This window comes from Mustela nivalis (assembly GCF_964662115.1).
Source record: "Mustela nivalis genome assembly, chromosome: 14".
In the NCBI taxonomy this organism is placed as follows: domain Eukaryota; kingdom Metazoa; phylum Chordata; class Mammalia; order Carnivora; family Mustelidae; genus Mustela; species Mustela nivalis.
The window spans coordinates 32354563-32382049 of NC_139033.1; the positions used below are offsets into that span (position 1 = coordinate 32354563).

The 27487-nt window shown below is 47.5% G+C and overlaps 1 protein-coding gene and 1 long non-coding RNA gene across 3 annotated transcripts in view; both read left to right on the top strand.

Moving 5' to 3' along the window:
- BCL2 (BCL2 apoptosis regulator) overlaps nucleotides 1–27487 on the top strand; it is a 173243-nt gene that overhangs the window by 9464 nt on the left and 136292 nt on the right. Inside the window, exon 3 of one of the 2 annotated variants that reach the window (XM_082699293.1) lies at nucleotides 2520–3279. The exons of the other annotated variant lie outside the window; for it this stretch is intronic. Within the exon in view, the coding sequence (XP_082555419.1) occupies nucleotides 2520–2522 (3 nt within the window). The 3' untranslated portion in view covers nucleotides 2523–3279. Of the gene's footprint in view, nucleotides 1–2519; nucleotides 3280–27487 lie in introns of those variants that run through there. 2 annotated transcript variants of the gene reach the window in all.
- On the top strand, nucleotides 17882–21038 carry LOC309848265. Its single transcript, XR_014302930.1, has 2 exons — nucleotides 17882–18577; nucleotides 18802–21038. It is a non-coding gene; the product is annotated as an uncharacterized lncRNA (long non-coding RNA).

Here is a 27487-nt window from a genome sequence, read left to right on the forward strand (position 1 = left end):
GTCTCTCTTTCATTTTAACACTGAATGCTTTTAGAGGTGGTTTTGAGTTTTTGTAATAACAAAATTGTAAGTATAGTGAGGCAGAGCCACTTATTAAATATTAAAGTAACAGTATAAGAAGAAAAGAGTATGAAGAAGTCTTATCAGAACAAATGAGCAGTCGTTCACAGAATTTAACTCACGAAAGGCAGGGATGGAAATGAAAAGAGTAATGAAGCTCTTGTGATTTTGCATGATCATACACATTAATATTTTTTTTTTCATTGAAAACCCGTTAACTGAGGGTCTGCTATGTGCAAGGCTCTATGCCAGGTGTTTTAGTTGAGTAAAAAAGTGTGTAAGATCAACTTTGTCTTCAAGGAGCTTGCCTAAAAAGATGTAAGTTGCTGTAATCTTTGCCACTCTTTCATGGATGGAGAGATCGGGTCCAGCAGGCAGGGGACCTGGAGGAGTTTCATGCAGGAGGTGGTCAATAGAGGTACGGGGAGGAGGCATTTTAGATAACTGGACGGGAGAAGTCCGAGCAGACAGGAATGGATGAAGCCTAGTGGGACAATATTGCAAACAGTAAAGAGTCTGACTTGGTTGGGACGCAGAGCTCCCTCATGAGATATGACTGGGTCCTAAGTTGAGACGTTTAAATAAATTTGGTGAAGTGTAAATAAACATGGTAGACATTAAAATGAGGATCAAAAGGGTTCTGAGGCAAGGCGGCGTGTGTGGGCTTGCTGAACATTGCTGGACAGTGAGAGACCGGGTAAGGGGTTTGAACCACGGTGGCAGAGTGGGGCACGGACCCGACGGCGCAGATGTGGGCGGCAGTGCTGAAGGGGAGGCAAAGGACTCACAACAGGTGGAAGAAGCAGAAGACTCAAGTCTGAAACCCGGCTCATTCAAAAAGTGTTATTGTCCTCAAGAGAAAGAGGAAAGATAAGAACAGTTGCTGTTTTGTGGGGGTAAATGTGATGAAGTTAATTTTGCACATTTTCAGCTTGAGTTTCCAGTAGGATATCCAAGTGGAGATGCCCATTAGCAGTTAGCCTTGAGGATCTGGGGCTCAAGAGAGAATCTGGGGAAGGCTACGATATGCTATTTTCCCCCCAAGCCAGGTAGATTTCCCACTTCCTTCCTGCATTTCCAGAAGTGGTCCTAACTGCCCCTGCTGATTCTATACTGCTTTTCCCCAAAAGTCCTCTACAGACTTCTGTGGATTAGATGGAGGTGATTAATGTGGGCTTGGCTTTCCACTACCAGTTTACGTACTTAAACAGTAATTCAACTTGACTCAAATTAATGTTGTCCCAATATCCTAATAATAATCCCCATTTGTGCAGATCTTATACAATCAAAGTGTTCTCCTTCATTGGGTACTTCATTATTTAGAAAAATATTTCTCCTATCCTATTTAACTGGCACCTAGCAGAGTAGATCATAAGTATGTACAGTAGTTGTTTATTGAATGAATGAATAAAAGATTATGGAAGAGGCCCTTTGAGCATCTAACTCATCCCAACCAACTAATGTTCTCCTACTTTCCTTAACTGTGGAATGTGTCTGTGTTCCAAGTGTCCCCACGTCACAGATTTAATAGAAATGAGAAAAAGGAAAACACCTGTGGAGTATTTTGATTTCATCACTTATCACTGAATTGAAAAAGTCTGTCATTCATACTTGAAGAGAAGTCTCGATTTACATTAAATGTATTTTAAAATTTAAATAGAAAATAATCTACATTAAACATTCAACTTCAATCGAAGTCTTTAACGCTAATATTAGACACTAGGCTGTGGGTTGTCACCTTAGATCTGTTTATACAAAGAGGGCACACAGCCTCTACATATGTGCTTAGCTACTCTCAGTCCCGTGGTTCCAATCTCAAGCCCAGGAGAAGCCTTAATGGCTGAGATTTTCATCTCCTTATCATTGAAGAAATCAGGGCTCGTCCAGGGTTCTCACAGTGGGTACAAGGTGGTTTCCTCCCTCCCCTAATTAGTGTCGTAGCTCCAATATAAAAGAACTACAGCATAGAAGTCACGGCGATAAATGAGCCCTTAGTTCTTCTCCCACACGAAAACAAGCCGCCCGTCGAAGGTGGCAGTCAGTCGAGCTCAGTGTTCCCAGAGGTGAGAGAGCCTAAGATTTTACCTCTCCAGACACAGACCAGCAAGAAGACCACCAGGGGCGTCCTGGATAAAAACCACTGGCCTGGCAGCTTTAAACTCAATGCTCTGTATTGCTTGAAGCCGGAATCACTGCCTCTCTGTGGTTTTAAGAACTGGAGGAATTTTGCATTTTAAGAACCCTCATCTCTTGGCACGAAGCAAACTCAAAGTGTTACTGCTCATCCTTTGTCATCTGTTTGAGAAAGATCGTATGATTTGTTTACTTGTAATGAAGCTTGACCATACTTCTCCAGGGGCTTTTTAAAAAGAAGGATGTGTCAGCTTGCACATTTGTCCCCATGAATGAAACCACAAGCAAATTCTCTCTCCCTCCCCTCCCCCCTCTCGTTTCTTTAGTGACCATCTGTGCATTACGTTACCATTGCCAGACCCTCTTCAAGTGGCTTATCTATGAGTGAATTCAGAAACTTCAAATTATAAAGGACACCCAGATAATTGGCCTGTTCTCCCAAGGATCGGTCCCCCGTGCTGCTGCCAGATTCCTTCTTAATGAACACATCGAGTGACAGTGGGATTCTTGAGCTTGTCCGCATCCGTGAGAAAATGAGCTTCCCTGCTTTGTAACAGCTTGTGGCTCGGGGAAAAAAAATGACAGCCATTGCACAAGTCTCCTTTGAAAGTCGTCTTCTTTCCCATAAATGATACTTTGAGAACACACTTAAGGGGTTATTAGTTTTCTATTTCATGCTTGGCCTGTGTGTGAGAATAACACCAGCTGTCACTGCAAATCAGTAGCTAAACACGCTTTGTCTGGTTAATGTGAACATTTAATATTTGGCTCAATTAAAAATTAACTGATGAAAGTACATGTCAAACGGAAACTGAAAATACCTTTGGAAGGAATATTGAAAGGGCATGGCCAATGAGGAAATTAGTGCTTTTAAAACGTGGGGACTTGGGGCAAACTTAATATGAGTCGAGACCCTTGCCTCTTCCTCCGGACCTCGCTACCTGTTTGACTCAGCACGGTACTGGAAAGGATGTCCTCATTCTTACGATGTAGGACCCAGCGGCATTTCTGTATTTTCTAGAGAATAACTAGGGTGTTTTGTTTTGTTCCGTTTTATGCTGAATGATACAATGAAAGCAAACGGAACAAGGGATCATTTATTCATTTGTTCCACTTTTTTTTTTTTTTTTAATGGAGCACGTGGTTAGGCCAGGCCCTGGGAAAGTGGGGGTGCTCCCAGTTTGTGGGGTGGAGATCATCACCCCGATGATGTGGAGCCTCGAGAGAGCCAGGAGAGAAGATGGACAACCACAGCAGGGGCACTTTAAGTAGAGTCCAGGAAGTCTTCCCAGGAGAGGGGGCTGGAGCCTGAAGGAGGAGCCGGAGCTAACCTAGAGGCGTGGGAAGGAGGAGCGAAGTGCGGCCAGTGGCGGGCCGGCGGGCGGGCTGCTGGCCCGGCGGGAGTCCAGCTGGGCTGGAGCGGGGGAGGCCAGCAAGGGGGCAGATCAGAGCCGGCAATGCGGGAGTGGCACCGGGGAAGGGTTTATTCTAGAAAGATCCTGCCTTGGGACGCCTGGGTGGCTCAGTTGGTTGAGCAGCTGCCTTCGGCTCAGGTCATGATCCCAGCGTCCTGGGATCGAGTCCCACATCGGGCTCCTTGCTCAGCAGGGAGCCTGCTTCTCCCTCTGCCTCTGCCTGCCACTCTGTCTGCCTGCGCTCGCTCTCTCCCCCTCTCTCTCTGATAAATAAAGTCTTAAAAAGAAAGGTCCTGCCTTGAATGAGACAGGGAGAAGCTGGCTCAGCAAATGAGCTGAAGACCTGTACCTGACCTGGACGAACGGTAGTAGGGACAGCAAGAAGCGGGTAGCTTTAAGCAATGATTAGGACTAGAACGGACTGATTTTTATTTAGGAAGATAGAGTGATGGACTGAATGCTTCAGAACATGGCCCATTTCTCCTTCAATTACAGTGCTCTTTTTCCATAATCATTTTGAAAAGAATATGGTCCTCGTCGTAGTAGATACATGAAAATATATGTTTTTCTTATTTCCCATTTGTTTCAGTTAACCCTGCCTGACTGGAAATTTTATTTTGTTAGGAGTCTCCTTGTAATAAATCGTCATTAATAACCAGTTAACAAAACTATATTTGAAGAAAGAAAGAATTCAGTTTTGAGAGGCAGTTTTCATAGAATCTTCCTCCGCATGAAAAAAATCTCAAGAGTGGCATCTCACCTTGACGGAGGATTTTAAAGATTTTATTTATTTATTTGACTGAGATCACAAGTAGGCAGAGAGGCAGGCAGAGAAAGAGGGGAAGCAGGCTCCCCGCTGAGCAGAGAGCCTGATGCTTGGGCTCAATCCCAGGACCCTGAGATCATGACCTGAGCTGAAAGCAGCAGAGGCTTAACCCACTGAGCCACCCAGGTGCCCCTCGACCGAGGATTTTAAAGTTTCTAAGGGAATTTTGTGTCTGTTGGCCCCTTTGGTCTTCATGGCGACCCTAGACCAGGCAGGTGTTATAGTCCCACTTTCTCCGCCCACACCCTTTTTGTCCTCTCTTTGTTCCCAGGCAAAGAGAAAGTTCTGGGGAGTTGCTGGGGAGCCAGAAAGGCCAGAGGAGCTGGTACTCGTTCCCAGACTCAGAGTCCAGTGGTTTTGTCCTTAACACTGTGCTGCTTCTCAGGGTCTGTTTTCACAAGGACACCAGATTCCTCAACAGAAACTTAATCCAGTATATCTAATTTTGAAAAGTAGTATCCTCTGCTGCCTTTTACCTCAAAAAAAATGTCAAGGAAATTAAAATGTAGTCTTTTGTTTCAGGTTTCTCTCCCCCCTCCCCCTTTCGATTTGGCTTTTTGAAGGGGGCTTCATGTTTATGGGATGGGCAGAGGGACACCTGACCTCTTGCCTTGTGAGGCCCACACGTCCGCTCACGATGCTGCGGCTGTGCTTGGCGGCTGGGCAGGACTGAGCAGGCAACGCCTCCAAGGGGACAGTGGTGTGAGGGACAGAAGAGTTCTCGAAACTCAGCATGAGGGTTCTGGGACACAGCAGGGCAGGTAGAATTATATGAATGTAGACAATCACTTTGCTTGTTTGGCATCTAACCAGCAATCTGCGTTTTTGTTAACTCCTAAGATTGGCCTCTTTAGGTAAGCAACATAAACTTGGTGATGAAAGCGGTTTCTGGATTTAAAAAGCGGTGGAGCCTTCATCAGCAAGCTCCCAGAGCGTCTAAAGGGCACGTGGCTATGTTAGTTCAACCTCATTTATTCAGCAAATACTGAGAAGAGCGCTGGAGTTGTAGCAGAAGACGTGGCGGTCAAGAGCTGTCCCTCGACCCTCTCGTGAATCCGTTGTGGAAGTTAGCACAGTAAGCAGGCAAATCATTCACCATATAAGGGACTACAGTATAGCAGAAAGGGGACAGGCTGATAAGAGAGTGTCGATGGGCCTCATTAACTCTTGCGGGAGTCCTGGGGTTCCTCCAGTGGTACCGCAGATTACCCAGAGAGGGTCAATGGCAGAAAACACAATGTTCTACTTTAGTATAACAGCCCGAGTGTCAGTTCAAGTGTGGGGTGGGGGTTGCATGCACAATAGAGACTTAGAGAAGACTTTCGTTTTTGGCCAAAATGTTTGGAACATTTTTCCCCCTTACCCCTACTGGTCTTTTCGTTTCCCACATTTCTATGTATCACAACGTTGTTCAATGGCTCTGGCCCCAAAAGCCAGGAGGAAGGAAGGAACTGATTTCACCCCACCACATGCCAGACTCTGTGCTTAGTGCTACGGTGGATAGGAGATAATTCAACCCCCATAACCTCTTCTGAGGGTAGGAAGTGGAATTACAGATTGAGGAAGCAGAGGTTTGCAAAATCAAGGAATTTTCCCCAGTAAGAGGCAAAACCAGATCCTTTTTTAGGCAATCCAAGCGGTCATGGAACCTCTAAAACTTAAGGAATTTTTTTTTTTAATGTAAAATAGAAACCTATTAAAAAGTAACACTTGACTGCATGTGACTTTTTGGTTTCTTTTGTGTTTCCTTAGGAAGCCAATTAGTCATCTTTATTTTAGTAAGGAGGAGGTGAAATCTTTCATAACACGAACTTTTAAAAGTTCTTTCATAGTTGAAAAAAAAAAAGAGAAACATTTTGTTTCTGTCTTTCTCCTCTTTGGCTCCAACAGTCCGTGTAAATAGCTTTTGAAAAATAAGTAGTAATCACCGCTTCATACTGGAGACCAGACACCTGATTCTGAAACTGCCCCAGGGGTCAGCGTGTGTGTGTTGGAATAACAAATGTGCAGTGCGTTCCTGGTTCAAGAGAAATGACCTCACTGTCCAATTGTAACCTACCTGATGCCTTAATCAGGAGGTGGGAAAAGTCTGTGGTTTTACCTCTTGGGTCATCCTCAGCCCTCTGCTGTCTTATTTTAGGCATGACCTTAGTGTTTTTTTCCAGAGTCCAGAGGTGGAATGACATGTTACTCAAGCTTACAAGATGATGATGTATCCCTTTTTTTATATTTAGCTGTAAATTTTATTCTACTCATAAACAAACCCACTTTCAGCCACCACGGTGTATCAAGGGAGAGTTGTTTCCATCTCCCTTGGTTTAATTTGGATACATTTGACCTAGAACAGCACAGTGTTTCCACAATAACATTTGAACAGGATGCTGCTGGGCTAGTCTGCAGGGTTCAGGGAGTTTTGGAGTGGGCCAGGAAACGACTTTCTTAAAAGAAACCTAAACACTAAGACCTGACAAGATAGGAAACTCTTACTAGGCTCCTTATTAAACGTATCTCTGTTTTTCCTTGCTTTCTCATTAATTTCTGTATCTCTTCGTGTTATTAAACAGTATCGGTTGACTAGTTAAGTTCATGTGCTAAATGAGTAACTCAAATTCAGAAGGCATAAAATAAAAACAAAATTGTTTGAAGGGGTCTGTTTAAGAAAGCATATGTAAATAAAAAATTAAATTAAACGTGTCTCCCAGGCACAACACGTTTTAATTTTTAGAGTAGAACTTCATGGTATTTCATAAGGAAGCAAAAAAGGAAGGGAAATTATTATTCAGGCAGAGAGACAAAAGTAACCTTTTATTTATTGAGACAGAGTTCAAAACCAGGCTCCCCAAACCCTGGGATCTGTGTTTGCTGAACTGAACACCCCACTAGCTATTTCCGCTCTCTTCTGGGGACTAGCCTGCTTTAAAAATGTGGGTCCAATATAATTAAAGCATTTAATTTATAAGCTATAACCCAACATGATAATGTTTAAAAGCCTGCTTTATGTATTTTTACAAATTCTTAAAATCTCAAGGACTTGAGATAATTAGGACCTTTGTTTTTTAAGGGCTTTCTGTGTGACCTCTTAGTGGTAGCAATTGATCTTGGGACAAGAGAGGGGTACATTTGGATTCTGTGCCCAGGACGGGCTCCCTCCTGTCTAGCATGAAGAGGAGAAACCTCTTTCCTTTCTCTGCCTCAGTTGTACCTGCGATGATTTATAATGTTGACGTGGAAACGAAGAGCACTCATTTGTCACCAGGATTGTAATTGGTGGATGAAAAGTCTTTATGACCGCAAAGTCCATTAACACTCTGTTTAGTAATTATGATGATTCTAAACACAACTAAGAACTAGGAAGTAATTTCAGCCCCTGCTATGAACAAGGGTAACACAAAGGTTACACGCCAAAGGTCATACCCATTAGTCATAAGAGCTGGGCCATCATTCTAAACAGAGTTGGGGTGTGTGTGCTGTGTGTGTGTGTGTGCGCGCGCATGTGTGCCCGCAAGTGTGGGCTTGGAGAGAAAGAGACAGAAATAGACATACCTGATAGTTACTATTTTAACCATTTTTTAAGTGCATAGCTCAGTGGCATTCCATAAATTCTCAGTGTCGTCCCACCGCCCTCCCCATCCGTTCCAGAACGTTCCCACCACCCCGAACTGAAACTGACTCCATTAAACACAAACTCCTCATTCCTTCCTCCACTTGGCCCCCTATAACTACTTTTTTCCCGTCCCTGTGAATCTGACCATTCTAGGCACCTCATACAAGTGAATCACACAGTATCTGTCCTTTCATGTCTGGCTTATCTCACTAACAATATGTTTTCGGGGTTCATCCATGTTGTAGTCTCTGTCAGAATGTCATTCCCTTTTTTGAATTAAAAAAATTTTTTTCTTTATTAACATATAATGTATTATTTGCCCCAAGGGTACAGGTCTGTGAATCATCAGGCTTACACATTTCACAGCACTCACCAGAGCACATGCCCTCCCCAGTGTCCATCACCCAGCCACCCCATCCCTCCCTCCAACCCCCCAGCAACCCTCAGTTTATTTCCTGAGATTAAGAGTCTCTAATGGTTTGTCTCCCTCCTAATCCCATCTTCTTTCATTTTTCCTCCCTTCCCCCCATGATCCCGGGCTCTGCCTCTCAATTTCCTCATATCAGGGAGATCATATGATAATTGTCTTCCTCTGATTGACTTATTTCGCTAAGCATGATACGCTCTAGTTCCATCCATGTTGTTGCAAATGGCAAGATTTAATTTCTCTTGATACCTGCATAGTATTCCATTGTGTATATATACCACATCTTCTTTATCCATTCATCTGCTGATGGACATCTGGGCTCTTTCCACAGTGGAACATCGCTGCTATAGACATTCGGGTGCATGTGCCCCTTCAGATCCCTACATTTGTATCTTTAGCTTAAATAATTTTCCACTCAGAGTTTTTTTGGTTTTGTTTTCATTTATAATACATCTTCTCACAAGGTCAGTTACCATTTTTTTCTGGTTTGTAGAAATGGCACAGACAGTCCATTAGTCCTGAGTGAGAAGCAGAAGCAGAGCCTGCAAATTATTAGAAAAATTACGTGGAGAGTCTGACTATAAGGAAGAGGGTAACAAGGCCACGAAGCCCCGCCCAGGAATGCCAGACCCGGCCGTGTGAGGCTCCTGTGGGGCGGATGGTGACGAAGGTCATAGCAGTCCTCCAGGTTGTCCCCGGGTCGTGGCTCAGGCCAGGCTTGCGATGATGCTGGGTCAGCAGGACGGGTCCCTTTCCATAAGGGCGAGTTGAAGAGTTCAAGGAAAGCGGGTAGTGTGTTTCTGAAATGTTTCCTTTCCAGATGGTTAAGATTTTTTAAAAGTTTTGGGTTCAGTCATCTGAAAAATGGGCTTATGGGCCACGATTCATTCCAGAACACAGGGCGAGGGAGGAGGCAAGGCAGTGGCAGCGTGAAAAAGAAGCAGCAGACGAGGCACCCTCACACGTGGGCTCACCTGCACCTTCCTTTTCTTCGACCTCACTTTCTAGGGCCGAGCCTGGAAGGGATCCGGACTATGGGGCATGTGGGTGTTGGTGTCTCTGGGGGGTTTCTGCTGGAGTGCTGTGGCTAAGTTATCCTCGCTCTGCCAGAGGGACATTGTTGGCATATTTGGAACAATCAGGCGCCCTGCCAGTGCCCCGGAAGGGCTCGTGTGCCCTGACTCAGAGCATTTGCCCCTGGACTTCGTTTCCACTACAGGACAGTGACATGTGGTCACTCCCTTGTTCACCAGGCTCAATGCCTGCGAGGTTTCTCTGTGTAGTCTCTGGCCTTGTGGAGGGCAGCCGCCTGGGGAGGCAGCCCCTCCATTGGAAATCTCGCAATCCAGTGAGTTCTTCCTGAGGAAGTTAAGGATGGCTTCCTGGAGGTGGCACCTTGCAGGCTGGGCCTTGAAGGCTTCATAAGAGCTTGCCCTGTGGGGGATGGGAGAGGGTCCTGTGTGCAAGTACAGAGAGTCATGGGAAGGTTGTGACGAGTTGGGGATGGTGCAGAAGCCAGCATGACCAGAGGATAGGTGTTGTGGGGTGGAATACAAGGAGATGAAGCTGGGGGTGGGGGGCGGGGTTAGTCAAGGCTGATGCACCAAGGCCCTGAGGGTCTCCCCGAGAACTTGGATTTGGTCTTTGGTCTTTCATGCGGTAGAGGGCCGGTGACAGTTTCTAGCAGGATAGTAATTTTTGTTGGAGGGGGCAGAGGGAGTCCAGGTGGGAAGAAGGGGCAGGGGTCCCTCTCGGGACGGGGCTGAGCACCTGCGCCTGGACACCTGCCTCTTCTTCCCATCGGGATGGGACAACTGTGAAAGACATTTCAAAGGTAGAATCTGTGAGGTTGTGCATAGGACTTGAGGAATATGGATGCAACTTGACCATCACTGACCTCTCGGTGCTCAGCGTAGGGCAAGCCCACAGCGGTGCCCAGTAGACACTGACCGACCGACCGACTGACTGACTAGACAGTCTGCGTGGATGGTAAGAGCAGCACTGGCCACGTCAGAGGGACAGCCCAGCCGTATCACGGTAGAAGAGCTGTTGGTGCTGTGTGCGTGCGCCCTGCCGGAAGCTTTCCAAACAGCCCATCTCCATGAACGCATTTCTTTCCTAGGAAAGTCCCAGGAGCTTGGTGTGCTTTTGTCCTTGTAGATGAGGACACGGGGGCTTGGAGAGGTGACTCACGCCACTGCTTCAGGGACTGAGCTGGGATTTGAACTCAGGCATCCACAGGGTACTCGGTGCCCTTCTCCATAGCACTATGGCCTCTCCCCTTCTGGAGTTTCCTGGAAGCTGCTTGTGTCAAGGCCCCAGGAGTGATGAGCAGGCCAACAGAACCAGCGGCCGGAGGCACAGAAGCCTGCCTAGGAAACCGTTTATCTCACGTAGACATACCATCTGAGATGACCTTAGTAGAAATAACAATGGCAGTAATAACAGCGCTGCAGTCCTTTCCCTGGCATCCGAAACCAGCTTTGTAATGAAAATGGAATTTCTCTGGGAAAGAGTCCTAGAAAGAGATGGGCCTTTGAGATAAAATAACAAATTGTAAACTAGCATCAAATTGTTTTCTGTGTGTTTTCCCTTGCAGGCTTGCCTTCTCTGTTGTGTCATTTACTTTGTCCACTTGGCGCCTACAGATCCGTCTCCCAACCCCACCCAGCCCTGCCCCCTCCCCCACCCCGTGACCCAAAGGAAGAGGAAGGAGCATGCGCATCTAGGGGCAGTGGCACCCTACCTTGAGTTGACCCTCAAGGAACCTGGGGGGAAGGGGAAGGGGTCCTCTAGGGGAAACATTGCTTTTTGGAATGGAAGCCTGTGGCTTTCTGGAATGAAGGGTGGTGAGTTTGGTTTCCCAGGTGGCCCACAGGCTGGAACGTGAGCTCCACGGCTCAGGTGAGCGCGCCGTCCTGGATCGTTACAGCCCCGACCCAGGCTGTGTTGTCATGCCATAGGTCAGAGTCACATAAAATAAACTCTTGTCATAACAAAAGGACGTGGCAGCCAGATTACATCTCAGAGCTCCTCCACTCCTTTACCCCAGAGGACAGGATTTTTGATCATCGTGGCAGTGTAGGGAAGGGCTTCTATTTTCATGCTGATTCCAACCAGGGGTCTGCCTGGCTCTCCCACCCTTGTAAGTGGTGATAAATAGTGGTGGCCATAGCAGCATGGAGAGAGTGTGGCCTGGAAAGCCAGCCAGACTCTCTTGGCTCCCATTTTATGCAAATTCGCCAAACAGAATGCAAATGATTTCACAGTAATGTGGAAGGTGGGGGGGACAAGTGCTCATCTGTTTTCAGCGGTCTCCCTGGGCTTCTGGCAGTGGCCCCTGTAGAGGCACCGGGGTAAAAGGTAGCTGGGAGGGAGGGGCTCCCACTGTCAGGAGAGACCTCACCTGGGATTTCACCAGGAGCAGCAACTTTCCCTTTGGCAGCCTGCAAGCCAGGACTTCTGGGTTTCAAGAATAGGAAAAGGTCAACACGGACTAATGCCTTTTCAAGTCCTTTCTGCCTCTTCTTATCCCATGATGTTCCATGATCACAGGAGACATCCAAATACTTACCATGCTCACACGTATCGACAGGGCATTTAAAACAGTGTGCTAGGCATCGAAAAAAGACTCACAAGCTTCAAAGCGTGAAACCGTGACGAAGTGTGTCCCAGATCCCCTCCAGTGTTGGGCAGTGCCGTAGCCACCGGGCACGTGGTGTGTGGCTAGCCTGGCTGGAGATGTGACTGGAGTATAGAGTACCCACCAGATTTCAAAGACTTTGTGTGAAAAGATGAATGCAAAAATGCTTTATTAGTATTTTTAGGTTAATTTTTATGTTAATTGTATGTTGCAGTGATAGTGTTTTGGATATATTGGTTTAAATAAGACTATATTAAACGTGGCCACTCAAAAATTTAAAATTACTCGTGTGGCTCCTGTTATATTTCTATTGGACAGTACTGGTCTGGACTGCTAACTGTTTATTACACAGTATGGTCACCTTTTTACCCCATCTTTGGATCTTATTATATGGGAGGGTAGAAAGAGCTTCCTTTTTGCCCAGACGAGGTATAGTTTAGACAGCTTTGTGGCACACTGTGTGACTCTTTCCCAAGTGTACTCGCATCCAGGTTCTCATTGAGCCACGCGTGGTGCATGCAGGGAGGGCCTGGCCACACTTTTAAAGGTGAGTATCTTGAAGTCAAAGAGGAGGCTTGCCCACCTGCCTCAAGAGTTGGGGTTGGGAGTACAACATCAGACTTTCCACCGCTAGTCTGATGTCTGCTAGAAAGAAACTAAAAACTAGGAATATTTATTTCAAGGCAATGGGACAGGATCCCATTTAGAAGTAAATATGTCTGTGTTTGTGAATGTAGCATGTCCTGCCACGGACTGATGTGACACATTCATCCAGGGACGGAGCCAGTACTCAGTGGAAAGGTGGGACTCACGTCTTGGGAACCATCAGGTCAAAGTTAGGGAAGGGTTTGTGCGTGTTGTCCTGATAAGGGGATGCTTTTTTCTGTTGGAAGTCAGCTGGGGTCCTGTCCTGTGCCTGGCGGTGTGCAGCAAGGCCAGCAGATCTCACCTGCCAGAAAGTTCTGAGACTGAGTTGGATTGTCCACAAGATGGAAGGACAAAGCAGCTACCCTGGACAAAAGAGGCAGGAGATCAGATGCCAGGAGTCCCTTGTGAGTTACTGGACTCCCAGCCCTTCTAACAGCAGATGTGGAAGGGAGTTCCTCGCCCCAGGAACCGGTTCTCTGAATCTCTGGACATCAGCTAGGCGTCCTACCATTTAATTCAGTTTTGACATTGACTACCTGGAGTTGGCATCAGATCCCAAAGCCTGCCCCTGCTTTAGATACCAGTGTCTGAGCCACCCACACTTCTGACCCACCAGTTATAAACCAGAGGTTTTTACTACCCCTTCCTCACATTTGATAATTTATTGAAATGGTTATCATTGGAGTGGTTATGACTCAGGAATATTCCTGGCTTACTACGACTGGTTTGTAATGAAGGATACTACTCAGGAACACCTGAATGGAAGAAGTGCATAGGGCAAGGAATGGGGGAAGTGCTGGGAGCTTTCACAACCTCTTGGACCGTTCATCAACCGGGAAGCTCTCAGAACCCTGACAGTTCAGGGGTTTGAATGAAGCTTCTATTATGTAGTAGGTATGACTGATGAAATTATTGGCTGTAGTGATTAACTCATTCTGTAGCCCCTCTCTCCAGAAAAGGTTCTGGGGATTGGAGCTGAAAGGCCCATCTCCTTGTCATCAGGTCTTGAACTTTCTGGTGACAGGCCTCCCCTCCATCCTGAGGTGATACAAGACCACTGGCCACTAATCATCTAATTAGCATACAAAAGACACTCATCAGTAGAGATTCCAAGGGTCTTAGAAGCTCTTGTGTCCTGAACTGGGGACTGAGGCTGCGTATAATATAACAAAAGATACCGCTATCACTGCTGTCATTCAGGAAATTCCAAGAGTTTTAGGAGCTTTGTGCCAGGAACCGGAGGTGAAGACCAAATGTATATTTCTTATTATATCACAATATCACACACTCAATCCAGACACAGGATGGGGGAGGTACACTTGTAGCGAAGAAGAAGCTATCAAGGTCAGGAGTCTGTGGCTGGTCTGGCGGGTGAGATTAGCCCAGCACTGAGGGCCGGGGGCCAAGAGCCCTGGGTCGTGTCCCAGCCTTCTGAGCCGTTTGCTGTTTGGGTGCGTTGCATGCTCCTCTGAACTTCCGTTTCTTCATCTGTAAATGAGAGAGTTGGATTAGAGAGCCTCCCACTAGATTTTGTGATTCTCTAAGTTTCAAAGGCTAGGGATCAAGTAGGGTGGTATTAATATCCAATCAGTGAGAGCATTGGGGTTTGGTTTTACTGCTTTTTCTTTTGTCTAATATACTCGGGGGCCCCTGGGATCCGTGGTAAATATCATCACTGGCTTGGACCAGTTATTTGGCCCTGAATGAGTCAGGGGTTGGGTCTAGGATTCCCTTAGAGCTTTGGCCTGTGCACGGGTGTTGTAGCATAATATCTACAAACATGTATACGTATTTCTCTTTCCTGGCTCTCTTCTCTTCACCCCTGTCCTTTCTGTGAGTCATAATTATTTCTTATCTGATCTCTTGGAAGTCTACCTGTTGTGCAGGTAGTAACTCTCCCCCACGTCGATCAGATGCCGTAGAAAATCACTGCTCATTCTCTGTCTGCAGCTGTGTTTCCTGCTTTGCACCACCTATGAACTGAAATCTCCTGGGCTACCCATGAAGACTTAAGAATCTCACTCCTTTCCTTTGTAAAGACTAGGTTTTAATTGCTTTGGGGAGGTGTGCAGAGACAAAAGCGCTTGGATCTCGAGGTAGCTCTGTACTTCGTAGAACATCACCCCAGGACCACATTCCCCCACTGAGGGTTCCAGCCACCTCTTCCGCCTCATTATACTTTGCCGAGCGCTGAGAAGCCTGGCATCGTTTCTGTTGGAATGAAAAGATTGGCAGAGCTGCCCGAGACAGCAGTAGCACAAAACACTGTGGCAGAAGGTTTGGTCTATACCAAGGCAGCCAGAGTATTAATTGCATTCTCTGTGATCACAAAAAAAAAAAAAAAAAAAAGCGCTGAATTATTCTCTTCGTGTTTTAAGAATGACAGGCTTTCGCTCCGCCAGCTCTAAGTGTCGTGGTATCACATGGCAAGGAGATGCTAGATTTGAAAAAAGAAGTGTCGAAGTGAAGATCTCTGGTAGGCAGCTAGTTCTTAAAAAAAGATCTAAAGATGAGCTCTTTCACAGTGGGTACCTGTAGAAGATAGGAAATGGGGGGGGGAATTTCTCTCCATAAATGTATGCGGTCTCTTATATGTTCCCATTTCGAGATCTGGTTTTAAATTTTGAAATGAGACATTGGAAGTTTCTAGCTACAGTTTGTTTTTGTGGGTGGGTTAGTGAAAGCGCGGTCAGGAGGATTTTGAGATGTGCTTATCTTCCCCCAGACCCCGTACCAACAGGCTGGGGAATAACCAAATGTCCGCGCCAGGCACTCACCCGCTTGTGGGGAGCACACCCCGTTCACACCCCCATGCTGACATGTATGTCCCCCAGCACACGCCCGGTCCTCGCCCAGTCACCGCCACCCCCAGACCCGCAGAGGATATTTTGTCGAGACTGTTTGTGATGGTTTAACTGGGTTGGGAGGGGGAGAATAGATAAAGCAGGTGTCAGCCTGTGTATTGGGGATTTTCCTCTGATGAAAATTGTTGTTCTGTGCCGCACCCCACCCTCCCTTCACAACCCCGAAAAAGAGAAGTATGTGCGTTGCTGATGTTCAGGGTTTGAGGGTGTTTTGGTTTAAAGTGCTCAGGGGATCAGAGAGCATTTCGTTCTGGGTAGTGCGGTCTGGAGAAGTGTTTTGGTTTCATGTGATGAGACCTGTCTCACCAGTCCTGCTGCTTGGGTGTTCTCTCTCTCTCTCTCTCTCTCTCTCTCTCTCTCGGGCGGCGGGAGGTGCAGGGGGAGAGCGTGCAGGGGAAGCAGCCGCTGAGAGCCTGGCTGGCTGCTGGTAGGAGGAGGCTGGGTCCCACCGGCTGCACCGGAGGCTTCGAGCCCAGCTCCACTCTTCTGAACTTGCCCTGCCAAATCGAGGCTCCTCCGGCAAACACCGGCTTGCGGTGGGAGAGCCATTGTTGACATGACTGGTCATCCGCCACGGGAAGATGCCAGATCGTGAAGACCTTCCGTCTTCCGGCTTCTGAGCCCACTCCGCTCAGTAGACGAGCTCGTTTTCTTTCCTGGTGCATGGTGTGGGAGAGCGCTTCACTCCTTGGAAACTTCTGCAGCAGAAGCCTTTTCTGACAGCCCCCCTCCCCCCCCCACACACCCGTTTCACCCACAGAGTCAGGGAGAACCATTAAGCCAGTCCTCAGTGCCCTGTCTCTGGCCAAAGGACCATTCATTGAAGATGTGGGAGAGAATGGCTCTGCCGTTCTCACCTGCTCAGTGCCACGCACGAGCCCCTCTTCTCCGGGGGAGCCCTGCTCTGTGATCAGAGTGCAAGGCCCTGCCTGGAACTGTGGATGTAAGGCGATATGTAAAGCCTGCATCATTTCTAATCCATATTCCTTAGTTCAGAAGAATAAAACCTTTCTAAAATATTGCATTTGTTTCAGTGTCCGCCTTAATCTGTCAGATTCCTGTCCATTCATATCTCTGACCATAAAGGTTACTGTCCAAGCTGGGACCTTACAAGGGTGAAAGGAGGTGTTACTAATTACTACACTGGGACATCGGGAGAAACTGGGATGGTCCCGGCATGGACAGCTGTAGGCATAACCCTGGAGATATTCACCTTCTTAAGGATCTGGCATTACTTTTTTTAAAAAAGGTTTGTGCTGAATCCTTTCTGCATTTTTCTGAAAACCAAATGGACTGTTTCGTAGGTTTCCATGTTGGAACAAACCACCCTCCATACATCTCCCTGAGAACCACTCTAGCTGACCTGTGACGTCTTTCCCTGGGTCTTGTCTGGACTCCGGGTTTCCACGCCAAAGAGACAGCCCCACGGAGCTCTCCAGTTCTGTCTCACTCCCGTGAGCTCAGCACGGCTCCCAGGCTTCTTGGGCTCTAACCCAGCTTCCTTCCCGTGGTATTCCTCTGCTTCGCAAATACACCCCCTTGTTTAGGAGTCTAAGATTAGGAAAAAGAGACATAAAATAGGCTCCACATCTCTTCAGTATGGGTCCCCTTGCACTTTTCCTCCATGGGAAGGGAGAGGATCTAAAATCATTCCTGTTCTGGTCTGTTTTAATGAGGAAGAAAAAAAAATACTTAGGAGTAGTCCAGGACCTCAGTGGATAGTGTGACAGAGAAGGTTCCAGATGAACGAGGTAGTTCTAGGCCGTTTGCTCTTCTTCGTGCTGTTGAATGGGCTCTCGGGTGCTATACTTTTGCACGTTGGGAGAGGACACCTTGGTTTAACTACAAACCCCAAGAGGGTGTTTTCTCTGTTTATTCCGCCTTCTGTGAGTGAGGCCAGGCGCAGCAGGCTTGCGGAGCCCTGGACACCTGACGAGTATCGGTTTCCAGAGCTGATGAGGGCCTGTTGAAGGGCGCTAGGCCGCGTGTGCCGGTAGCTGTCCAGCTAGGTAATGCTCCCATCAACACGGTCCTGTGAGTCCTTGATAAGAAAAGTGATGACTTTTTGAAAAACACAGAATATTTTTCTCACAGCCATGAACTTCCATCTCCTCGGTCAAAATGATAATACACTTTGGGAACAATTTAGAGATTATTTCAACAAATGAAGAATGTAAACCCAGCACATGCGCCTCAAGAATTTGACATTGGAAGAAAATCTGCTTCATCCCACTAAAGTAACTCTTGTGAAAACCTCATCCTTTTTTTTTTTTTGCTTTTTTTGCACTTTTCAATGTGCAGCTAAATTAGGCCACAGGAAAAGGATATCGTACCTTCAAAGAGCCAGGGGGGTTGGCTGGGTTCTTTCTATTCGTGGAAAACAGCTGTGGGTGCCGGGGGTAGAAGTCAGGCTTTTTGTTCCACGCTGAGGTGGGAAGGTTCGGTGGTGAGACGCAGGGCTCCGTTGTGGAGGAGGGAGCAGATGCCGAGCGGCTTTATCAACATCTTCTCCGCGTTTGAAATGTGTTGATAATGACCTGGGACAGAGAGACGGGTGGGACGCGGGTGGGAGTAGGAAAGAACATTCCTCCTACACAGCGTGCACATCTCCTCTTGTTTTTCTGTCTGTGGTGGCTGCAGATGAGGTGAATCAGGTTATTCGTTTCCCTGGCCTTCTACCCGGCACGAGGGTTTCTTGAAGCCCGTCGGGGCTGTTGGCCTGCCGGGCGAAGCTCGAAGGAAGCCCGTGGGAGGAGGGCCGGCTTGAGCAGCGGGCGACGTGCTCCTGCTTCCATCGCGCTCCCTCTCTCAGGTCCAAGGCCACCAGTGGGATTCAGCTTGGGTTTTGTTGAAAAGGATTGCTGCTCTGGCCCTTGTTATGGGTGAGATGTGGCAGAGTTTTCTTTGTTCCAAGTTAAAAACCAAGGTTAGGAATTCTCTTTTGCTTTGAAAACCAGGTTCTGGGGTGCCTGGGTGGCTCAGTGGGTTAGGCCGCTGCCTTCGGCTCAGGTCATGATCTCAGGGTCCTGGGATCGAGCCCCGCATCGGGCTCTCTGCTCGGCAGGGAGCCTGCTTCCTCCTCTCTCTCTCTGCCTGCCTCTCTGCCTACTTGTAATCTCTCTCTGTCAAATAAATAAATAAATAAATAAATAAAATCTTAAAAAAAAAAAAAGAAAACCAGGTTCTGAGGGGGGCATGCTGAGTAGATGGCTTGGAAGGCCTTTAAATACTGTTTCTCTCTCTTGTTTCCTGACTTTCTTTCCAGGGACATTCTCTACTCCCACAGTTTCAGTCGTGTGTATGGGCAGCTGATTCCTGAATGCCTGTCTCTGCAGAGTCCAGTTCTGCCCGTGTGTCCTGTGTCCTGATGAACCTTTCCTCCCAGGTCTCCTGTGGGCAGCACAAACGTAACATATCATCACAAATACTTAATGCAGGAATAAACTCATTATCCTTCCAGAACCTTCTTCGGTCTCCACCGTTGGGCTCCACGTGGGCATCCCCATCACCCAGAGGCAGGACTTAGGATGCCTTTCTTGTGCTTCTGCTCAGCCCGTGCAGGGAGCTCCAGGCCCTGCCATCCTCGGTGACTTCCTAGGCTGGCTGCCACTGTCCTTAGTAACTCTTGCCTCAGAGATCCCATTAACCTGCTCCAGTGTCTGCTTCTTCCAGTTTATGCCTTATAACAGACTTGATGAAAATTCTTCCCTGATTAAAAAACAAAGAGGCTCCTCTTCTCCTAGAAGGAAAAGGAGCTTGCTGCTAAGTTCCTCCCTTGCTGGAACGCTCGTCCTTCAGCGGCCCCAGCTGCTCCGTAGCAAGGTTGGCCAGGCCTCAGACCCATCCTGTCTTCTCTGCTCTGGGCATTTTTGTTCCTGCTGCTTTTTTTTTTAGATTTTATTTATTTCTTTGACAGACAGAGATCACAAGCAGGCAGAGAGGCAGGCAGAGAGAGCGGGGGGGAAGCAGGCTTCCTGCGGAGCAGAGAGCCTGTTGCAGGACTCGATCCCAGGACCCTGAGATCATGACCTGAGCCGAAGGCAGCGGCTTAACCCACTGAGCCACCCAGGCGCCCCTGTTCCTGCTGCTTTTAATGCTCATAGTGCTCTGCTTCCATCCATGTTTTCCAAAATTCTGCATCTACTTAGTTCCCCTGGAGGAAGGAAGGTGGCCCTATCGAAAGCGACTCCACTGACCTCTACATCTCTACCATGCTTCCAGCCTTCCCTGGGCCTCCCTTCCAAGCTCTGATTCTGCTCTGAGGCACAGATGTTTGCTTTCCTTGTCTTTCTTCCTCTCCTAGGCAAGAAGTATGTGGAGGCCCAGCCTTACCTCTTCTGCATTTGTCTGTTCCCCCCTGTGCCTGGTGGTCTTGTACTAATGGGTGCTCAATGACATCTGCCAAAGAAATGAATCAGTGAATGAAGTATAGTGGTCTTGCCGTCCCTTACTTTAAGATTTGTTCACTTCCCTCCTGGCTTCATTCATTCGTTCAGCCATTATTTAGCGAGTGCCTGCCTCAATGCGAGGCATCTGGCTCCAGCAGCAGCAAAGCCAAGGTCTCTACCAGAAGGTGCTTCCATTCTACCTTCTTGCCAAGACTCCCCAACTTTGCAGTCACCCTACTCAGCTCTTGAAGAAACAGAACTGCAGTTATTTTCAATATTATTAACTTTATATTTTGTTATTCTGTGAATAAACCTTGCTGCCAAGAAGTTCTGCCTTCTTGGTGCTTTGCAACTTTGAGGATCTTGTTCTTAAAATTGGCGACGTATCCCCGTGGCTGGGAGGGGGTTGGAAACACTACTTCTTTTCGCTGCCTGACAACCAAATCAAGGCATTTTGCAAATTGCTCTGAAAGAGTGACAAAAGTCTCCTTGATTTTGAGGTGTTTTTTTTGTTTGTTTGTTTGTTTGTTTTTTTAATCTGCAGCATTGAAACTTTTGCTAGACTGCTGCCCCAGGAGTAGGAGCAAGTAAGTGCTCATCTTCCTTGGTTAATTGCTACATATTATAAAACAAAAGCAAAAACAAAACAGCAGTGAATTACATCTGGGCATCAGTAAGAATGGAAAACAACTGTTTTTCAAAGTTCGATCTGTATGTTACCAATAAGGAAGAAATTTATCTTTTGTAGTATAGGTATATGAAAATAGGGTAGTGTTAGTGGGAAACAGATTTATGGAGAAAGTGCCTAAAATTTTTATTGGATCCATATCGTTCTCTATTTGTGATTTTGAGTGACTGTTGGTCACAACACACAGACTCGGAATAATGTGCTGTCTTCACGTAGGACGCTCTAGCCACAAGTTCTTTTTTATCGTAGCTGCAGTGAAACGGTATTTGTGGAAAGATATTGCTTTCAATGCCAAAACCCAACAATTTTGTTTTCAAATTCCTGAAAAACTAAAAAAAGAAATCTTGGTGACATAAATGTTCCAAATTCAAAATGTCCAAAAGTGAACTCATCAACTTCCTCCTTGAGCTGCTGTTCTCTGTCTGTTCTGTCTGGGTAATGATATCACCATCTACCCAGACAAAGCCCATACTTTTAGATCATTTTCAACTCTGTTTTCTCATCTGTGAGGTAGAACTTTCCTGGATGATGTCTGGAGCTCCTTCCCAGCTCTAAAAATCTATAGTCTACAGTTCCGTGGTTCCTTCTTGACACGAATTCCCTACACATCTGAAGCCCACCTTTGAAGGGTCTCACGGGGAGAGTTCTGAATTGGCCTCACTCTCTTTGAGCACCTGATCCCAGCCCTGTTCATTCTCTTTGCCAAAATATCTTCCTAAAACACCTGTTCTAGACCTTGAGAAATCCTCATTTTCTCAGAGCTTCTGTTTCCTTGTTAGTTCGTGGCTGGTCAAGAATATAAAACTATTAGCTTCAAAAATTCTTCTAAGAAAGTTGGTTCCTGGAGAGCCCCTTTGTCTTCCCAATTCAGGTGACTGGTGGGAAGAGCCGAAAAGCAGTCAGTTGCTCTGAGCAAGAAATCGTGCCGCGCAGCTGCTGGGGTAGGAGAGAAAGAATGTAGAGACAAGAGGATAGCTACAGAGGATAAGAGGTTGTGGGGAGAGGTGTGTGCAGAGGTGGTTCAGGGTGAGCGCTGCCGTGAAATGTGCTGGTTATCTCCTTGGTGTCCTGCATTGGAGACCTGAGTTCCTTCAAGGCCCTCAGAGCTGTGTGGGCCACCTTTAGGATGGGTCTTCATATTGTCGCGGGAGTCAGGAGACCCAGATCCACAACGGGGGTAGTAACCTCTGCCCCTGGGGCACCGAGTTTTCATGAGGTTTGGATCCTAAGGAAATGTTGACCTCCTTCCCATGATTCGGTGCCACCTCCAACCTCTCATGTCACCTTCCACCCCTCACCCCGAAACTGCGCCCAAATCCTAACTCTATAGCTTCTTATGCAGGGGCTTTCTGGGCTGGAACTGGTCGTCATTCCCACTTACCTCTCCCCTTCTGTCTCCTCTCTCCTTCCTGCTCTCCCCTCCACCCCCAGCCGCCCCAATCTCTTCGTGGAGTCTCTCCTTCAATGAGAATTAACCTTCCCTTTGTCTGGGTTCTCTCGGTGTTTATATAAGGCACAGTAGCATTGGATTGTAATCATTCATGTATGTCCCCGCGTGTCCTCCCCCACCAACCGTGTAAGAGGTTCTCAGTTCATATCTGATGAACTGAAATTCTTTCCTGGACAATCGCAGCAACTTTAAGGATCGTAAAAGGAACAGTGAGGCCGTTCTTTTACATGGTGCTCCCGTTTTGTGTACGGGGAGCTCGCCTGATTGGGGGCAGATTTTATCTGACCCATGTCCCGAAGCTGTGACTACCTCACGTGTCTGTGGTCTGTTTTCAAACAGCTGTCATAGGGTCAGAGCCCCCCAGGAGACCCTTTTAGGATGCAGTCCAGATACACCCAGTGCAGGACGGGCATCCTGGCCCTGATGGAGCCTGGCAGGCTGCTCCTGTGGAAAGTGGGTGCAGAAGCCCCCCCTTATGGCCGCTGGGAACCGATTTGGCTACCTCCCACCTCCCCACACCCTCCTCCAGTAGTCTGTCTGTCGTCGGGTGTAAGTGGCCACCAGAAGGCAGGGAATACAGAGACGTGCTTGGTGAGTGAAATCGGGTGGGTGCACTTCCAGCCTCCTCCAAGTACGCCCCCATTCATTCTCTCCGCTGCCAGCACCCCCTTGCTCTCACCGTCCCTCCCTTCTGCAGTGAGCCCCTTTGGTGAAAGCCTGGCTCAGCGTTCCATTCCCGTGTCCGATCCGCAGCACATGGCTCGCATATGTTCGGTGTGTGGCCCACACAGGCCTCTAGAACACGTCTCCCGTCAGGCACCTCCCCAGCCATAACCCATGTTGTATTTGCATATGTTCCCCTTTCCCAAGATCGCGGGAGGGGGGCGCTCTCTTACCCACATACGGCCCCAGTTACGCCGTGCAGCTTTGGGGAGACGTCTGGAGCATCGCAGGGGCCCCTTCCACCGCCTGGGGCTCCGTTCTTGAGGTCAGCCAGAGACAGAACCCAGCAAGGACAGAGCCTCCACCGACATTTTTCTTCCCACCCAGCCCATCTCCAGGGCAATGGTCTTCAGCAGAGAACAACAAGCCCTCATGCCTTGCCAGGGGAGTTGAGTACACAAGGCTCTTGGACGAGTGAGAAGTTCCCCTCAATGACCTTTGTTTTTCCATTTAAAGCGAATCCTTGTTCCAGCCCCCTTTCCTCCAGCTGCTGCTTATAGACCCTTCTGGGTCCCTTGGGTGGCGCAGCCGCAGGTGAGCGTGCCGGGGCCGGCCCTGACCACAGGGCGGAGGTGGGGAGCCTGGTCTCGCGAGAGCTCTGGGCCTCCGCGACGCGCTGCCAGCAGCTCCTTTCCCTTTTCCCTGGCGTCTACACTCGCTGGAGTGGAGCCTGAGAGGACCTACTGTGACCTTCCGGGTTCTCCCAGTCTGGATCCAGAGCTGCGTAAGCCTGTCTTGGGTCTGGGGGAGGAAAACCCCACACTTCTCGCCTGCGTCACCTGGACTACGCTGCAACCAGAAATGTGGGCAGGAGGCCCCATGGCCTTTTCGGATGAGCTGTTCGAACCTTTAGGGGCAGTACGGGGCTCGGCTCTGGAATTTTAGGTCCTTGAGGCATGGGTTTGAAGGTAACTTTTTTGGATCTAAAGTTTCAAAGCAACCAGCTGGTTTTCAGGTCCCCATAGAGGGGAGAAGCCCCGCCACCAAGGGCCTGCGGAGGCCGCACACGTGGTGTAGGGAGAGATTCGGAGCCTCACGCTCAGGCCGGGGTGGGGGAGGCAGGGCACAGCCGTGCTCGGCCACCTTGTTGGGAATGACCCCAGTGGGGAGTCTGAACGCCTTTGGTTCGACTCAGTTCCTGGGAGTATCTCCTTCTGGGGCCCCCAGAGAAGGGAGACTGTAATCAGGACCACATTTGGGTCCTTGCACGAGAGCCCTGCAGAATTATGTGTGATCTTCCCCCTACCCCCCACGGTCCCCCGCCCTTGTTTGGGGAACTCTTAGGCTTCTGAGTGGGGAGAAGGCGATGGCTGATCTGGTCCTGGGGCTCCTGCGAGCAGCGCCACCCTCAGCTCAACCCTGACGTCGTTTACCTCAGAGCACTTGGGTGGGCTCCGCGCCCAAGCCCCCCCCCCCCCCAGGCCTTAGCTTGGCATGGGGGATCTCCACCGGAATTTGGTTGCTACAGACTATATATCTGTGTCCCTTCCCAAAATTCATAGCCTTCGGGAGATGAGTAGGTCATAAGGTGGGTCCCTCATGAATCTGATTAGGGCCCTTATAAAAGAGACCCAGAGAGCTCCCCAGAACCGTTAGAAGTAAGTTGCCGTTGTTCATAGATCACTGGGTGGATGCTCTTCTCCAGTAGCAGCCTGGGCTGACTGACACTTGGGGGTCTCAACCTTGGCGGCGCATTGAAATCGCCAAGGCAACATTTAAAAATCCCAGGCCACGCCTCAGACCAATTTAATCAGGATATATGGGGGTGGAGGGTGGGACCCGGGAATCCATGCCCCCCAGGCGAAGATTGCCAACACCACGCTTCCAAGCCTCCCGTGGCACACAGGTACCCCTTTCGGTGACCGGCTACAGTTAGGGTGACAAAGGCTGGATCCCGGTTGCACAGGAAAGAAAAGCTTCTTTTGTGTCACTGAAGGGTCTGAAGTCAGATTTTCCACTGGACTGAGACACAAACGCCAAGTTTATTTTAAAAGTGCTCTTGATCTCCCTCAAACTAGGAAGTCTAGAGAATCCTGTGGGAGCCATTTTTTCGCACATTCGAGTGCGCCTTTCGCTTCCCCTGCCCCGAGCCTGATGGTTTTCTCCATCACCAGAGGGGCCTTGGGGCTTACTAGGAATATGATTGAACTGAAAATTCTGGGGTTGTGTACTTGGGTGACTGGGTAAGTGACTGAAATGGTTTTTCACCACCCAGTGAAGAGTGATTTGGAGGGAATGGGCGTCTCTTTAAATTGCCTGCTTTTCTGTCACGTTTCTAGTTTGGGACGTGGGTCTCACAAGCAGAGGGGTCATTCCTGGCTGAATCTGTCCAGTGACGATTTGTCTAAAACTTTAAAAGGAGAAGAGCAGCACGGTACATTTGCATTCAGTTAACCATGCAAACCTTTTTAAGCTAACAAAATAAACAACTAAATTGGTGGTTTGTTTTATTACCAAAATGGTCGAGTGGCGGAGGCAGGAAAGAGTCTACCTCCCAGGCTGTAAAAGGTTAAGTGTTCATGTCAAGGAGGACCAAAAACCTGAAAAGCTTTACTATTTGGCCGAATTTCACTGAAATCAGAAAGTGATCCGTTTGATAGCTAGCAAACAAAAAGACCTTTAGCGGTGACACAGAATGTTTTTAATTCTGAGGATGGGCTTTGCAGAACTCTGCAAATGACATTTGTTTTGGCTTTTGGTGTTTTTGTTGCCATGTTTATTGCCTTTAGTTCCAAGTGGGAGTAGTTTTCTGCTCCTAATTACCCAAAAGGCAAGAAAAAAATAACTAGAATTAAAAAGGGGTGGGGAGGGGAAATATGTCCTGAGAGTTTCATTAATTGCAAAATGAAGTTAAATGGTGCGTTCGATAAAAGTACTTCTCAGAACTGAAGGAAGATTTCTCAGAAAGAGCCCATTAAAGCTGGATCCTCTAAGGCAGTGGAAATCCCAGGAACAAAAGCCAAATGCCTGGGAATTGAGTTTCAGAAGAATTTTTTTGAATTGGTGCAGCTTGGTAATTTACAAAATGGGATGGAATCGCACACTGTTCTAAAATCTGTTCAGCTAAAATGGGATAATACATTTAGCTTACACGGACCACGCACGCTCGGCTCTTGCTATTATTATATTATTTACTGCCATTTATCAAGCATTTTCCTGTGGGCCAGAGCCAGTGTTTTGACAGTGGTGATTTCACTTTTGATGATTACAGAGATTCAGTGCCTTTCACAGAAGTCATTAGTAGATCATACAAGGGTCATAATGCCAACTCTTTGGTGCTTCGAGTAAAACCTGTGACGGCGTTTCAAGTATTATTTAGGTAGATGTTAAAGCTGAGCTTGAAAATAAGATTTCATTTCACTGACATGCTTTATAAATTGGATCTCTCTGTTCAGGAGGAGAAAAGGAAAATAAACGAAGTCAACTTTCTTTATTGTTTAAACCAAGGTTTAAAGTGGATATGGGGGCGGCTCATTTTCAAGGCCACGATTAGGCTCTTGCAGGCCAATCTGGGTTTTGAAGATTCGAAGCAGTTCTGATAAACTTCCAGGGTAAATTCTGATCTTTTGGCCGATGAGAGAAATAAGTACTAGTTGCGTCTCATGGATTGAAATTGCTATTTAAAGATAATCAGAGTTGCAGTTAATTATCATTATAGGGTGACCTGTTGCTTAACTTTCTTAATTACATATGCTGAGAACTTGGGGGTAACGGTGCTAACTGAACTGAATTATTAGGTCGAGAAATATTAAAGCCCTTTTAATCAACGAGAATCTTTAATTTAGCCATCGGCATTAAGTTTACCTTAGCTGATGACGGCTATGGGCTACAGTTACACTACAAACAGAGTATTTGGTAAAGCTGATAATACTGGTTACCGCTGTGGACTCCTTTTAGTTCACTCCTTACCATTAGAAATCCCTGTCGGTATTTATGTTGAAACATGGAATAACTTAGGGAAATTGTTCACTGATCTTGGATGGAATCGTAAAAAAACAGCAACTACGAACAGCCAGACGGATAAACCATGAGCCTCTACGGGTGTCTTCTCTCAGTCATGCATGTGTTAAAGTTACCTTATCTGGCTTGTGGAAGTTCCTTACAATTACTGTTGCTACCATTTCTGTTTTCGAATTTTAAAGTAGTTTAAAAAATTGTGGCAAAATATATATAAGATGAAATTTACTACTTTACTTTGGAGCGGTTCGGTAGTGGCGTTTGTGCCGCCGTCACCATCATCTGCCTCTAGAACTTCCCGCATTTTCTCAGACAGGAGCTCTGGACTCATTAAACACTCACTTGCCATTCTCCTCTCTCCCTTGGCCCCTGGCAACCACCATTCTCTTTCTGTCTCTTAGGAATTTGATGACTCGAGGTCCCTCGTAGAATCATATTTGTGTCACTTAGCATATGTCTTCAAGGTTCATCCACATTGTAGTGTGTGTCAAAATTTCCTTCCTTTTTTTTTTTTTTAAAGATTTTATTTATTTATTTGACAGGGAGAGATCACAAGCAGGCAGAGAAGCAGGCAGAGAGAGAGGAGGAAGCAGGCTCCCCGCTGAGCAAAGAGCCCGATGTGGGGCTCGATCCCAGGACCCCGAGATCACGACCTGAGCCG